Source organism: Ooceraea biroi, chromosome 6, assembly GCF_003672135.1.
Source record: "Ooceraea biroi isolate clonal line C1 chromosome 6, Obir_v5.4, whole genome shotgun sequence".
Lineage (NCBI taxonomy): Eukaryota > Metazoa > Arthropoda > Insecta > Hymenoptera > Formicidae > Ooceraea > Ooceraea biroi.
This window is the reverse complement of record NC_039511.1, coordinates 9,429,564-9,445,085: the sequence shown is the minus strand read 5'-3', so window position 1 is coordinate 9,445,085 and position 15,522 is coordinate 9,429,564. Positions and strand designations below refer to the sequence as shown.

The 15,522-nt window shown below is 39.6% G+C and overlaps 2 protein-coding genes across 3 annotated transcripts; both read right to left on the bottom strand.

The window, feature by feature from the left end:
- Nucleotides 1–324: 324 nt before the first annotated feature.
- On the bottom strand, nt 325–9,168 carry LOC105276763 (membrane-bound O-acyltransferase domain-containing protein 2). Of its 2 annotated transcripts, none has more exons than XM_011334642.3 (11): nt 8,850–9,168; nt 4,500–4,645; nt 4,010–4,087; nt 3,421–3,512; nt 2,358–2,469; nt 2,013–2,142; nt 1,718–1,859; nt 1,442–1,647; nt 1,114–1,311; nt 878–1,029; nt 325–756 (listed from the first exon to the last, which is right to left on the bottom strand). In XM_011334642.3, the coding sequence occupies exons 1-11, from the start codon at nt 8,934–8,936 to the stop codon at nt 600–602; spliced, it is 1,500 nt and encodes a 499-aa protein (XP_011332944.1). In that variant the 5' UTR covers nt 8,937–9,168; the 3' UTR covers nt 325–599. The 2 variants fall into 2 exon arrangements, with proteins under 2 accessions (XP_011332944.1, XP_011332945.1); XM_011334643.3 differs by lacking the exon at nt 8,850–9,168 and adding an exon at nt 4,946–5,457 and having other exon boundaries at nt 600–756.
- Nucleotides 9,169–9,710: 542 nt separating this feature from the next.
- On the bottom strand, nt 9,711–15,482 carry LOC105276757 (putative homeodomain transcription factor). The gene is made up of 16 exons (XM_011334636.3): nt 15,077–15,482; nt 14,790–14,929; nt 14,488–14,699; nt 14,234–14,420; nt 14,031–14,167; nt 13,854–13,956; nt 13,555–13,779; nt 13,125–13,192; nt 12,727–12,896; nt 12,467–12,603; nt 12,075–12,384; nt 11,770–11,998; nt 11,591–11,686; nt 11,372–11,515; nt 11,193–11,288; nt 9,711–11,115 (listed from the first exon to the last, which is right to left on the bottom strand). The coding sequence occupies exons 1-16, from the start codon at nt 15,115–15,117 to the stop codon at nt 10,966–10,968; spliced, it is 2,445 nt and encodes an 814-aa protein (XP_011332938.1). The 5' UTR covers nt 15,118–15,482; the 3' UTR covers nt 9,711–10,965.
- Nucleotides 15,483–15,522: the final 40 nt, after the last annotated feature.

The window sequence follows — 15,522 nt, the reverse complement described above, 5'->3', positions numbered from 1 at the left end:
TCGGTGCTTCTCTTTACCCGATTACAAACATGATATTCCATTAGGCGGCGATCGAATAAAGCTGTGCGCGCAAAGCCATTTAGTAGACGCGTCGTGGTCAGTAATTACATTTGAACAGTACAGGCGGAATAACAGCCGCTCGGATGATGCTCCAATAATATTATTAATATCATCACTTAAACCTTTACTTAGATGAACAATTTTGATAGTTGGTCGTCATCTTGGGAGGCTGGCTTTGCATAGAGCTTCGACTTAATCCCTTCGTGTTCGTAGATATATTAGTTACGCATGCCGCTGGTACGTAGAAATAAGAGCGACAGAACGTAGATAAAACGGCCATATATTTAGGCGAATTATAAAATTCCTGATTTGCCACATATAAAAAACGACATGTTAGTTTCGTGTTTCGTGTAGTGTAGTTTTACATGAACGAAATGTGCATACGGTCGCACATTATTGATAGACTTTCACACTTGTAATGCGTTGTAACAAGAAATATTGTACATTGTACACTTTTTTTACATTTATATAATATATATTAAAAACATCCATATATATATAAAAAATATCTGTCTTTCGTAATGTCGCGGATTAGAAGACTACATCATTCTGTGCGCATTTCCGTTGCTGACCGCCTCAGAGTGATCAGTCTCGGTGCTCGCGGCTGGCGAGCTGTGCGTCTTTCGCGATAACCCCAGACGCGGTGGAAGTAATAACGCGACCAAACCCAACAAATGCGGAAGCAGGTACAAATACCTAGCGACAGAGACAAGTGCATTAATAACAGACACATTTCAACAAGTATCCTTCGATAAATTTGAATGTGATCCTTCGGCATCGAGGATAACAATTTCCTAACAATTTCCTTATTACTTACAGGTACACTTTGATGCTCGGCACGAATTCCAGCAGTATAAAACTAAACGTCATATAGGCCATCACGAGTCTCGTCACGATAAACGTCAGTATGTCGTAAAACGTTTTCTTCCGTTGCGACTCCAAGAACAACGGCCGGACGTAACGACGAACCTGAAGCGTGAGGATCAATGAATGATCCGGCTCATTCGCAATTCTGTTGTCGCAAGAGGAGGATACTGTATCAGGTATACTAACCGAACGTGCCGCAAATGTGAAGAACGCTCCGCTCACGAACGTGAGATAATAGCCGGGATAAAAACCGTGCCAGACAGCGGAGAGGGCGTACGTGTATAGCACCTTGTTACGACCAGCCCGCTCGTGCATGACTAATCGCAGCCACAAATTTGTGCCTTTGTTCCAGCTCTCGATGGCCTCCCTAAGATTAAGCGAGGTCTGAAAATCGATCAAACGGTAAGCCGTGAGGAAACAACTGTAGATAAACGCAAGCTCTGTTGATAGCAACGAGAGAAGTCGGGCTGCCTCATTTTTCCTGTCGATAGTGCCTCGAAAAAATGTTAAGTACCTCAAACTTGTAAACGTCGACGTTGGACACTGCGTCCCAGAGTGGATTGCCACGCTCGTCGTAGCCGCTGAACCCGAGGCCGGAATTGTTGCATATGGCATCGGCGAACAACCAGGCGTGATAGTACTTGAAACGCGCGAGCATGGTTGTCAGCATCAAGTACCATATCTTGTAGAGCATACTTGTGTCTTCGAGGAATTCCTTCTCTGAAAGAGAAACGATAATCTCAGAGACAGACGCATCAGCCAAATAGTAATATGAAGAATTTCAATGTACCTTTTAGCTGCTGTATCGGGAAGGCCGGGATGAATGTGATGAATATGAGGGCGCACGTTAAACTCGCTGCGACTTTCTTTACGACGACCCACGTTGGCGATGGCTCCAGAACAATCTCTTTCTTCCGGCTGTCGTACAAGCCCTAAAAACAAGCAGTCATTAATGTAATTAATTGTTAATTAATTAATATATTCACATTAAATGGAGTTCCAATCTACTGAACAAATTCTTGATACAATCCTCGGCTTAAGCCCTACAATTATCTTTTATTGTAACAAAACCACAATATTCTTACGGTTCTTGTGCCAGGTATGTGTTGCCCGTGTATAAAGTCGATGTAATCGCGATAAAATATCACTGGTCCCGCCATTAGGGCTTGAAAGTGGAAAATATAGCTAAAGTATTCCAAAATAGTTGGCATCTTCCTGTAAAATTAAAGCAGCAAGAGATTACCCATTGGAGTAAATTATCATTGAACGATAAAAGTTAAGGATCTATTTATCACGTTCTCGGTTCGCGGCGTTTGATCGATAATTAAGAAGCAGTTATCACCCTTGTATGATTTTTACATCTTGACATTTTTTTTTATCCTGGATATAAATAACGTCGCGCGTACGAGGCCCATTTAAAGAGCACTCACTGCACAGCCTGATGACGTTGCATCGGTGTTAGCTCCTCCGCGCGCCGTGTAAGCCCATCGTGAACGCTGTACGCTAAACTAGTTACTTTCTGCGTTATGACCATGAGAGGACCTGAAAGAATACGTCCGCGCGTATTACAAAAGCAACGCACATACGTGTAAGCATAATATAATGGAACTTATCGCGGTACCACCGAAACATTTGTAAATGAAGCGCATTGGCGCGTGCACAATAGCGGCGCATAATAGACACTCAACAGTCGATACCGTACACCGGTGCTGAACATGATGCTGAACGCGATCCAATTTATAAAACGAGCGAAAGCATACGAAAGTATACTTATATAGCAGCGATCGATAAAAACTAGTGGGCACGTTTAAGTGGGCAAAATTGATATCGGAAATTGCACTTATGTGCTCGAGAGTTTATCCAAACAAATAAACGCGCTGCATTTGAGACCGAGACTTACGTCATCGTGCAGCCAGAAAGAAGTGACAACATCGCGAAGATATTTCTTACCATTTCAGTAACACGGTACGTTTTAGTTGTGCCAGCAAGATCGTAAAATGGGAAGATAGATTTTACATGCGCACAGAACGTAACACGCGTAGCTTATAATTAAACAAAAACTTCAAGTATTTTTTTATTAGAGTTACTAAATAAATATAAATAATATTCAATATTATTCATCATTATTAAATATTCAATATCAATATTGAAATTACTGAACATGTTTCGAACATGTTTACCTGCGTGTAATAAGCTTTTTTCTAGCCTGCAACTTTTACTGCGCACTCTGCTTTTATATAAGAATTTAATTAAATAATTTTATCCACTTCATAGTGATTACTATAGGTTTGTCCTTTTTCGCTGCACTTCTGAAGCAGTGCAAGAAGTCAGAGTGTACGTTCCTTCACTCAGAAGTGCAGCGAAAAAGAACAAACCTTATGTGAAATTATGGTCTGCGAAATGAGTCAATTTTCCTCGAGAGTTTCTTTTTTCTCCAAGTGAAAACAATGAAGTGAACCGATTAAATCGAGCGAAATCGTGAGTTGAACGTACCGGTGATATCGAGCGTGTACGAGCCATAATCGTAGATCTGTCGGTGAAAGTGAATGAACGATAAGTAGATCAGCGCTATTACGAAGACGACCCTGAAACATGTTCAAATAGACGAGAGTCAAGTTCGAGCGGTATCGTCATTAGTGGTGCAATCAACACGAGGTCAAACATGGTTAATCCGATAATAAGTGCATACAAACGTACAAGTGCATATACGTTGCACCGTAAATAGAAATTATCATGCAAAGTATGCGATACACTCTATCAGTAAAATTGTTTGGTGACAAATGCAATCAGCATTCTTGCTGAAGAAAAAAAAGAAATCAGAAAAAATGATAATGTGTGTGTGACTTGCACTTTTTTAAAATTTATTATGTGTGAAAACTTCTTATCCATTCTCGATAAAATGCTCGAGATTGACTGTTCGACCTTTGATTATCGGAAAATGCTTATTTCGCGCTTGCGGTTTATTTCTAGTAACCATTAATCATATTAATTAATGATTCATGAACATTAATTATATATTACTTAAGTTTATGAATTTTTAAATCAAAATACATATCGAAGCGTATATTTACATTCGTCTTACCTCTGCATACTGCGAGGACTTTGCGTGCGCATCGCTACATAACACAGTGCGGGAAGACCAGCAAGATGAATCGCTTGTCTAGAAAAGACAATGAGAACTGAACGTGTCAAGCTTTCCTGTTAACTTATGACTAACATTCAGTAACGCGATGCAAAGTACTTGAATTGAAAAGATCGGTTTTTAATTACATAAATATTTCGAAACGGAATCATTAGAACTATTTATCATTATATTGAATAAATGTAAAGATTTCATAGAATTCCAAAGAATGTTACATGTTAGAATATATAACTAATTTAATTGTAATCTGTGTTTGTGTTTAATAGAACAATTCTTTTTTTGAGAAAATTATAGAAGCCTAAAGTAAAACTTTTTCGAATAGTTCAATGTTTAGTATTTTGTCACAACTATTTTGCATCAAAAGCTATAATTTTTATGCATTAAAATTCTTACGCTATTTCTACAGGATAGAGAGAGAACACAGCTTTACCTGCCAAAACAAAAATATCCAAGTGCAAGGCCAATAGTGAGACCATAAACATGTCTGGCAGCTGGAGTAGCGATGATGGACCTCAAAGACGTTCTTAATAATCCGGCTAGTATAAGCGCAGTGAATTGCGTCAAGACGAAATTTAGCTGTACAAAAGAGACGGTTTTATTAAGTACTTTCGTCATGAGTCTCCGCACATCTATTTATATAAAATTTTGTTTTATGGAATTATATCAATTTACAATGTGGATAATTGATATAATTTAGAACCTAATTTAATTTTTTATCTTATGTTTAATAGATACATATATTTCAAGCTAAATATAACAATAATATCAAGATATAAATCAAATTCATCATAAAGGGAAATCTTCATGGCGTCAAATTATATGTTTCGGATGTGAGACGCTAACGAGGCACGGATGTGAGCGCAACGGTGCACGTACTTGCATTAAGAACCGCTTATCATTTTTCCAGAATCGTCATAAAAAGGTTGACAGTTTCAGAGAAGTGTCAAGTTCTTTTTATATGAATCCTAACGGTGCACGTCTAATATAGATCCTCGAGGGTTCCAGATTCATTCTACATCAAAACACACGCAGATAACTGAGCGACGAGTTCATTGATCTCTGTCAACGGTAACTGTCGTTCTCGACATGTTACATTGAGCTAGATATTTCCGTTGTTTTATACAATTGACAATAAACCGAGTTATTTGCAAAACTAAATACATCATCCTTCCCTTATATTGAAACTCATTATTAATTTTCAGTTGCATCATGCAGTTTTGAATTGATAAATAAAGTTTATATAACCAAATATAATAAATAATGTAAAAAGAAGTTTCATACGATTGACAATAAACCGAGTTATTTGCAAAACTAAATATATTAATTTTCAGTTGCATTATGCGCAGTTTTGAATTGGTAAATAAAGTTTATATAATCAAATATAATAAATAATGTAAAAGGAATTACATCCAGAAGTCTTGAAAATTAAAAAACAAGTTATAAAAAAAGAAGTTATAATAAGAAAGAAACGAGATAAGAAAATACTAGATGAAGCAAAATTGCCACTGAATGCCGCATGAACATGGCCATACTAATGAATACAGATCTTCGTCAACGTCTGCACTTCTACTTGTAGTAAATTCGTAAGTGCATAAAAGTGCATAAACAACGCTGCATTTCTCGGCGTTTCACGTTTACGAAAAATAAACCTTCTTCCGCTATTTTTCTTTTACGATCACAATAAAAAGAACCGTTCTATCTCGCGTGCTATTTTATATCCCTCCTTTATTACATCCTCTACTCTCTTTATCTTTAATTGCTGCTTAATCGACATGTTTATTCGAACAGCTGATCGCATCCCGTTCTGCTACGATGGCGTGTTACGCAGGGAGGCAGTGGAGGGAGTAGAGATAAAGGTTTCTCGCTAAAAATAGTAAACAGGCAAAATGAACAGCGTTCTCGCGCGCATGTCGGATCATTCTCCGAGGTGCAACAGCACCTCGTGGAAAAAACTCGGCCGCTTGTTAACGAGTTTGTTATGACGGTGCGATTACTACCGTTTTACCGGTAAGAAAATAACGTAACTGCTAAACCCATTCTTGCGGCCTTCTCCGTCTTCGGCGAAGCGCGGCGGTTCGTAAAAGCTGCAGCGATATAAACCTCTTCATTACCTGTTGCGTCTGTTCGAATTCTATCAGTGACGAGTTTAAGCCCCTTGCGTCCTTAAATTACGACATGAACGAGGTACTTGCGCCGCTAAGTGGTAATATGCCTTAAAAATCCGTTTCTTTGAGATTACAACACGTGATCCCTTTTACACAGGATTGTAAACTTTATATAATTCTTAACTTTCATCAATCTTGATTATCCCTTTCGTGCCTATCAGTAAAATTTCATAATTCGTAAGATAACATTGCAATTATCTGAAATAAAATTGTTATTTTCAGAAATTATTTCTTATCGATATTTATTATTAGTGTAATTATTTTTATCATACTAATCATAATTATTTTTTTTGCGTATCTTCTGCACGTGCTTTATATCTGCTTCGTACATATGCGAAGAAAACTCGATAAACGCATCTTAGAAGGATTATCAAGTAAACAAACGTCCGCAATTTTCGTTGCGTATTTGTGAATTGAATTTATCATATCTTTTTTATGACAGCTTCGAGTTTACTTCTTCTTAAATTGATAAGCTTTAAGCATTAAGATATCAAGGTAAACAACGACCGCGAGAAATATTAATACCGCGATTTCTTTTATAATGCCTCGTTTCGACGAAGATCGAACATATCGTTTGGGTCGATCGCTTTCGACAAGCCCAAACCGCTAGTTTGAGGGCGCGGTCAGTATCGAAGTATGCAGTTTGTCCAAGGTGAACTTCCATTGGCGAGATTGAAACAGGAAAATAATAATAGCTTCGTCATAAAGCCAATCCATCTCTTTTTTTTTATTGTCTGAATGTATTTTTCATCGGCTGAACGTATTTATGTTCTTATTCTTTTTGTGATCTATCTTCGCTCCAACTCGAAACGATGTTTACAACGTTATAGATAGATAAGTCGTAATATGTATCGATCTTGCAATAATGATTTGTTGGCTATATCTGTAGCATGTGTCATTGATAGCGTGAATAGTCCCGAGCAACAAACAATGTAGTGACTTGCGCGCCGCAATCCCACCCTGTAATCCTTCTTAAATATATACGACGCGACTGTGAAAAATTTATTCGCACAACATATAGAGGAATGAACCAATCATATGTTGAGTGTAAGAAACACCACATGCTGCGTTCTTTAAAAATAGGTCTTTATCGTTTGTCTTTGTCACGTACTCAAAAACATGTGTCGAATTGGAGAATAAACCTTTCAAATATAGAAATAAAGTGCACGGAAAATTTATTGTCATCAAAATATATCGCAGTGATAACACCTACTGATATTTTACAATTTTATTAACAATTCTGATTTCTCCGATAACACTTTTTCATTAGCACCGAGTTCTGTGAGGCAATGTCAACACGAAAAAGATAAATAATAAATAAAAATTGGCAAATCCAGATTTTTCTTCCACGAAAATATAATTTAAATTATTTTTTCATATTTTTATAGGAGCTTTTCTGAGGTCGATCGTTCTGATGGCATCGAGCAATGCGTGTGTCGGAAAGTCTAATAAAAAAAAGATATTAGAGAAGAGAGAATTGTAGGTAAAGATATGCAAATGACAATTGCAGGTTGCCTGCAAACGGGAGACTTCTCTTGCTAACTAGTGTTCAACGATATCCTAAAACGGAGCTCGACTCGTATTACTGCACGAGTCGATACATTGTGAACGAACGTCCTCCGTTCCTGAAGTTTGCGTCACTGTGATTACTTCATATTCGTGGCGCGACTTCACAATATATCGCACCTAGCGGTTAAAAAAACGTCCGTTGCACAAAGCCTTGCGCTTCTCATCGGCGTTACGTAAGGACATCGCGCGATGTAATCTTTAATTTGATTAATAATTAAATTGACACGAGATCCGAGGCTGTGGAGAATTTATCGTTTTCAGCTCGTTGAATCTAACAGGATCAATTGATTATTCAAATCAGTAGGGCTATCGAGGAATCATGACAGAACGAGAGCGTGACTACGAGAGAGATCGTTCAATTACCGTACAATTATCTTGTCACGCGCCTTACATACAAATTACGCTCACGGCTTACGGCCAATTTTATGTCTATATACGAAAATTGCAATTAAATTATAAGTATAAAACATAATTTTTAATTCTTTTCTTCTTGTAACGATGACTTTGATTTCACAGTTACATATCTGCATACAAAACACTTGGCAGTCCATAAACATGTTACGATACTGATTATTCAAATGGACGCATCTGATTATGAAGAGATAATATTACAATCACGCCGTTCTATGCAGCTAATCAGAATTGCATCACGCCACAATGACTGTTTACTTTTTGAAACGCTATCATCTATAATGTACCCGAACGACTGATCTTTATCCTGCTTATTCTTTTCATCGTATCATTGCACTCGTCGCTAATTTCAGATTTCAGCACGACTGACAAGTAAATTGAAGCGCGGTCAGGTCTTTCGTCTCACGACCAAGCGAGGCGGAGGTTGACCGTGCAAACTGCAAATGAGCTATCTGATCGCGCGGTGCACCGGCCAGCACGGGGGAACGAGCGCGCGGTCGACGGAGAGATCCCCCGGCGATCGATATCTCCTGTTGCCGCCCTGGGAATTCTGCCAGAGGACAACGGCACGCGGAAGCGCCGCTGCCGCTGCGTCGTCCTCCCTGTCCTGTCGGCGGCGTCCGCGGGTTTCTCACCTGATCGATCGGCAACCCGACGAGATCCGCGAGCCAGGAAAACGTGCGAAAGCCGTCATAATAATTACGGTCCATGGCCGCGGCCATTGCCGAAGATCCCAAGTTGCGAATCCAATGTCGCGGCCGCGAGAGACACGCGACGCACTCCACGAGGGCGACGGGATGTGAACGACGAGAGTGCGGTTGTACTCGCGAACGCGATCAGATCACACGAGTGTGCGTGCCAAAGTACGTACGAACGTGCGAGCAGCCGGGCGATAGCGAACTAAATACGGGATCGCGCCGGCTGCGTTGCCGGCACACGGCGGCGACGACGCGTCGTCAGTCTGCCGCGCGGTTGCCGTGAGCCAATCGCCGCGAGCGTAGACGCGTATCAGTGGGGGTGGCGGCGGAGCGGCCGAGCTGTCATTGGTATTTCGAGGGATCGCCGCGAGTCCGCGAGATCCTCGCGCCGTACAATCAATTTCGAGTTTATCTGCGAACAACATGCGGACCTTCGGAACGTAGATACGTCATTTGCGTCATTTATGATGACTGCACTCGCCGAGATCTAATCGCGAGAAAGAAATGGCAGGAGAAAATGGCGATAAAGCGTATGTACGCTGAATCGATGCTGTCTATCGATATGTCGTCACCGATTTTAAAATTTCAGATACGTATACATGTATGTACGATATACATGTGTGTATATATATATGTATTCATGTTTTCTCTATCGAGAGATGTTCTTATAATCGTGAGGTAAATGATAAATCGGAAATTAATTAATTCAAGGTAAAACAAGTATTATATCTTACAAAATACTGAAGAAATTACTGAAGAAATGTTTTATGCTTTTTTGAATTTTTAAAATTTTATTTATTACTGCGATACGTTTAGATATATTTGAAAAATAATTTACATTCATTCTTATTGTATATTGTACAGGTACTATCTTTTTCACATATTTTCCTTCTCTCTCTCTCTCTCTCTCTTTCGATCATAGTACATACAATATTTACATATTCGCAAATACATTTCTGAAGTCTATAATATTATACATGTAAGTCAGATGTGTGCTAAAATGTCCTCGAAAAGATATCGCAGATCGATTTAAATATCGCATATCCCTTTAAATAAAGTCAAAGTATTGTATATAATAGGATGATGATTGCACGCAATATCGCTATCGTTAGGGTTACGGACAAGTCCTCGCCCGAATAGATTGACGAGTTGTTACAAAATAGGCACAAGACAGTATACAAAATAGAGTGCTCTTCATCAACAACAATGATAAAATTTTGCCGTTACAGCTAGAGAATGCACATTAAGACATTGATAAATAATTAAATCCGAAATTTTAAGAAACAATTCTTTTATATATATATACACACACACACACTACATATAATTTTTTTAGGGAAGTTCATTTTATGCGTAATTTGTCGAGTCCTTATCATTGCTACAAATTCTCGATATACGTATACGTGTGTACACGCACACGTACTATACATTATTTAAGACTTTACATGCTTTACATATTTCCTCAAACTGAGGAAAGAATTTTTCTATCATTTTTAATATTCTACATATTAGAATAGGCTATTCTTGTAATAGTGTAATGTAATAGACAAAGCAATAATATCAGATAACTCAGAAAGTGAGAGTTACAGATTAATCAATGTTTTCGACGGGATGCAATAAATATACTGCCTTGCCAGTCACGATTATAGCTATTAAACGCTCGGTCGGCCCAGTCGTTGTTGAAATACGAGAATCTACCATGTTCTCGATCTGATTTGCATAAATTACGCACGAATTAATTTAATGAAATGCATTCATTATTCTTGTAAACGTGTAATCTCAAGAACAAATCGTTCAACACAAGCGAGGTAGTTGCGCAATGAAAACTCGAAGTCGCGCACACTTTTCTTATGGAATTTCTCTGTGAAAAGAATTTAAAGCTAATTTTTCTTTGGCCAAAACTTCATTCAACTTTATTATAGTTTGCTAATATACCAAACATAGCTGGACAATTTTCACGAAAGAAAAATTAATTCAATCGAACTCAACAAACGACTTGAAATTGATAAGAAATTGGCGCGGCTCTCGATACGCACCGTAGCTCGTATTTGATTTATTTGATCTTTATCTTATGCAATTTTAGTTTAAAGCCGAGCATTTCGGAGAGTACTCCTGAGAGTGCCGACAGCAGTACCACTTTAGTGATGGTGTATAGGTACGGGTTAGCCGAGAGCCCGGAGATTTTGAATGGACTTTCCAGTTCCTGCAAAAAAGCATCCTTGTGTGAATGAATTAATCTATTTATATCGATCGTTGATTATTACTTGTTGCGACTCTAACCTTTATCAAGTCAGCGGCCAATTTCAATACGCTATTCGCGACCATAAGTTCCTCCTTCTTGTGCGGCTTTTGCTCGATTTGTAAGTATAAGTTGATCTGCAAGAATCGAAATACGAAGAATAAACAACAGCTTCGAAAAACCGGAAATGGAAACGTAAATATATTATAATAAACTCTACCTGCTCGGTTATTAGGACCGAGAGATTTCTATATTTCTTGTTAATCTTCGTTCCTAGTGTCATGAACCGTAATATAAATATTCCGAGCGAGAAACTCCAGAACAGTGCCTCAACGTTGTATCGGCAATGCAGACTCTCGAGATCCTGAAATGCGACGGGTGAAGCAGGATCTAACGCAAAAGCAGAAGTGTTTAAAAAAAAGAACCTAAAATGACTCACCTTGATCAGTTCCAAACTAACGAATGATAACAGTAATATCGTAACGATAAATACCGCGGATACGATCACATCTACGGAGCGTTGCGGGCCTCTTCGCTGGAACATAAAATTAAGCAAAAACCTTGAGACCACGGTATCAACATATTTTTTTCAAACTGAAATACATTTAACGGTCTTACCTTCAGATAGGATCTGACGCTCAGCCACGTTTTTATATTGCGCACTTTGTTCAGTCGAAAGTGCGGCAGGTCGGATTTTCTCGCACGTCTCGATGACGTTAAGTGAGAGAACAATTTAGCGTATAGGAGTCTCTGTTTGTACGTGCGTTCCGCGACCGCCAGTAAGAAGAATAAGAAACACGACAGCATCAGTCGCTCGAACATTGAAATTAACACCACTGTTCGTTCCCTGAAGCAGAAGTAGCCGCTTTAGGAAACGCTATCGAGCCACGAAACCATTTCATCAACGTGAGGTATTTCCTTACCAGAGAGTATTTCCAAACGCGACACCAATTATTCTGCACAGAACATCGGTATACGTTTCCAGATTCACTTGAATCATGTCGCTCGGTAGTAGGCTAACAGACACGTTGCTAACGCTATCCGAGCCTATGTGATCGCTCAGTCGTCTTATTGACGGTATTAGACACAGCGCGATGCTAAGTATCAGACCACTGTAAAAATAATTCATGCTCTCCGGCATGGACTCGACCCTCGCGATGATCGCTGAACTGATGTCTAGCACCGATAACTCAGCCTTTTTTATGTCACGTCGCGTCCAAATCGTACATGAAACTAGACGAGAAACGAGATCATTTACAAGCTATTATAATTGGATAATGATGATGGATATCGTATGCAGTATTGTCACACTAACCACGGTCGGACGAGGTACAGGTAGAATTGAGTAGTATCGAGGGTGGCAACTCGAATTCCCAGGAGAAAGGATGCTCTACGAATTCCCTGTAATTAAGATTCGTCTCGCTCGGCAAATCGGATTCCCCGAGCTCCGAACTGCAAAGAGAAATTTATGAAAAATTTTTATCGCATATTTTCAGCTCTAAAGATTGAAAAGAGGATCAAATAGGATTTTTGTGAACGCGTATCTCGTTAACGTAACGACGATTCAAGTCCCACCTGTAACTGCAGTCGTCACTATTGGTCGTTACCCCCATCCATTCTGTAGCAGAAGTCGTTGCCTCCGTGAGATGATGCGTGGTGGCCTCCTCGCACTCACCTTCCTCCTCGCTCTCGCACTGCCGTCGTGTCTCTCTCGAGTCCAATATTTTCGACGGCGCATCTTTTTCCTTGAATTAAGAAAATTGGCAAGACCCACTGATTAAGATACAAGATCAAGCATTAGCGTCCTAAAAATATTTTTCTTTGTATAATATAAAAAAATTACATCTGAAGCTTGTGAACGGATTGAGAATAATTATAGAAAAATAAGTGAAGTCTTAGGATGATCAAAGATTTGTAATTAAAGGGAGATTCTTTGTTTTATGGATCTAGAAAGGAATAAGTGAAAACAGTACCTTAACGCTGTTGCGAATATTGCTTTTGCTATCCGTAAAATTGTCATCACTTTTTGAGAGATCGGGTGCTGCGTGGAAAACGATGATTTAGCTATTACTCCAATTTACCTTTCCAACAAAGATTAAAGCGTGTTAGCGGTTCAGAATGCAACTAAACATAAAGGTAAATTAAAAAGTGTCTTCAGTTTTCAGATCACACTTTTAGTATCTAAATTGTAAAAACAGGATGAATAAACCATACTCTTTGAATAATTACTTTCATGATAAAACGAAAACCTATTTGCATTCGGAATACCTTTATGCGTTATGGCAGACTCAATAGCAAATGATAAAGTGCGAAGATAAAATTCGTAATCACACTCATAATCAATTCGGCAAAACAATTGACTGCTTACGGATTATTTTACAAGCGTATACTCGTAAGTCAAACCTGAGCGCTTCGATGGAAGTGGAATTTGTTGGCTGGTGCTATCTTCCGACCACGATGTCCGGTCTTTAGTTTCCCGTACTTCTACCTCTTCGCGCGATCTGTTTCTCTGCACCAATGCACGGCCCACTACCTTGTCGTTGTCGCTGGAAACATTTCCGTTTAGGCTTTCGAAGCCATCGTCGTCCTGATGTACACTCGGTGCATGTTCTTCCGGCATATCGTCCACTGCAAATAGAGAAAAAATTGATACTAAAGGACATTTTTAAAATTATAGCGAGCGTGGGCAGCGCCACTGTTACCTGGCTGCTCGCAATCAGCCGACCTTTCACCGGTAGGGTCAGGTATCTCCCTAGTTGTACTTATTGATTCTTTGTCATATACTACTTGAGCATTTGCAGGTTCCTGTTAAGAGATATAAAAATTACACACGTGTAAATAATTCAGAAGATTATTACTTGGCGATCGTCAAAACTCACCTGAGACTGAGAGACAGTCGAAAAGTTCTCCACCACTAGCTTCTTAGCAAATCTCACCGCGGTGAACACTTCCTCGCTTCCTGTACTCGCTTTCTCCGAAACTATATCTGGAGGCGACTTTGTATCCTTGTGTACACCTTCAATAAAAATTCGTTCGTCGTTAATTAAGGACCGAATAGCTCTTGCCTATTCTACGTACTTACGTAGACTCTGTCTGGGTCTTGATTTTCCGTTTCTGCATCTGACGTGTCGAGAACGCCTTGTCATTCGTTGTCTAGATTGATTGCACGTCATAGCGGGACCTGAATGCGTCGACACGATGTGCGAGTGAACGGTACATAAAATAAACATCATGATGATGGGTACTAGTACTTCTGACATGGATACGGTCTGCAAACAGATGGGACAATCAGGATGCATGAAAATGCGAGAGCCGCCGACAAAGCTTCTTACATACTTCCACCTCATTTTCCCTGTTTGCATTAACGTAATAGAGGATGATGTTGACGACTTGTAAGCTGTAAAGTAACAAGAAAAGCACAAAGATGCGATCACTCGTCTGTTGAATCCACCACTTTTTGTACAGGGGAAGGAGCAAGAGTCGTTGAAAGGCCAGGCAAGCTACCGTCGACAAGCCATGCTTCGGTTTGGCCTTTGGAAACGAAGATCCTATGTACATTGATATATCATATGTTCATTAAGAGAGACACTAAAATAACATTGCGTAAAGGCACGTTTGTTAGCGTTTATGTAGCTTACCACGAACGAGATCGACGTCAATGAGTTCTGTCTTAAGTTTCGCCGTTCTCATTGGAACATGCGTGAGCCCATCGAGGATATGTTGCTCCACGGTTCTCTCCCACTGCTGTTTGTCATATGTGCCAATCTTCTTTTGGTACCTACCAAATTATTTAATATTAATTTAAGTAACATTCGTGTTAAATCTGCCTTTCTGCCAAGATCGGAAAATGGAACCAGAGAGCCGCAAATGTCAGATTTCAAACTGTGTTATAAATTAATCCGATCAATCGAGATCAATCGCTCACCAATACACGAGTTCGTTGAGTCCCATAACCATCAAACGCATTACAATTGCAGCTTGTAATGCGATAACAGCTCGGTCGCGATGAGAGGCAATCGACAAGCGATCCGTAAATTTTTGGAGCGATGAGCAGTAACTCTGGAGCGATATATCGTTGGATCACTCGCGATATCGAGTGCTAGAATGAATTTCGCTTCGTGCCTAACACTCGCATGCGAAGAGAGCTGTCTCAGTAATCTTGCGTCATTAGCGTCGAACCGTCAGCTGACTACGAGATCGCAAAATATTCAACACTTCACATACAATAAACCGCACAACACGATCCGCAGACGATCAGCGGACGGAACATCACGAAATTATCAGAACATTATCATCGTATGATTGGTGACCCGAGAAAGAGCGAATGGAAGGTGGTAGATTCGTCCTGGCGATTTTGCAAAAACAGATTGA

What these genes read in the sequence shown, in the direction of transcription:
- LOC105276757 (XM_011334636.3), bottom strand. Translation starts at nt 15,117, where the DNA reads ATGCGTTTGATGGTTATGGGACTCAACGAACTCGTGTATTG. An exon ending in CGACTGTCTCTCAGTCTCAG is followed by an intron (nt 13,957 to 14,030) that starts GTGAGTTTTGAC and finishes ATCTCTTAACAG; the next exon opens with GAACCTGCAAATGCTCAAGT. An exon ending in GGCTGATTGCGAGCAGCCAG is followed by an intron (nt 13,780 to 13,853) that starts GTAACAGTGGCG and finishes CTCTATTTGCAG; the next exon opens with TGGACGATATGCCGGAAGAA.
- LOC105276763 (XM_011334642.3), bottom strand. Translation starts at nt 8,936, where the DNA reads ATGGCCGCGGCCATGGACCGTAATTATTATGACGGCTTTCGCACGTTT. An exon ending in CAACGTCATCAGGCTGTGCA is followed by an intron (nt 2,143 to 2,357) that starts GTGAGTGCTCTT and finishes TTAATTTTACAG; the next exon opens with GAAGATGCCAACTATTTTGG. An exon ending in TCACATTTGCGGCACGTTCG is followed by an intron (nt 1,030 to 1,113) that starts GTTAGTATACCT and finishes CTCACGCTTCAG; the next exon opens with GTTCGTCGTTACGTCCGGCC.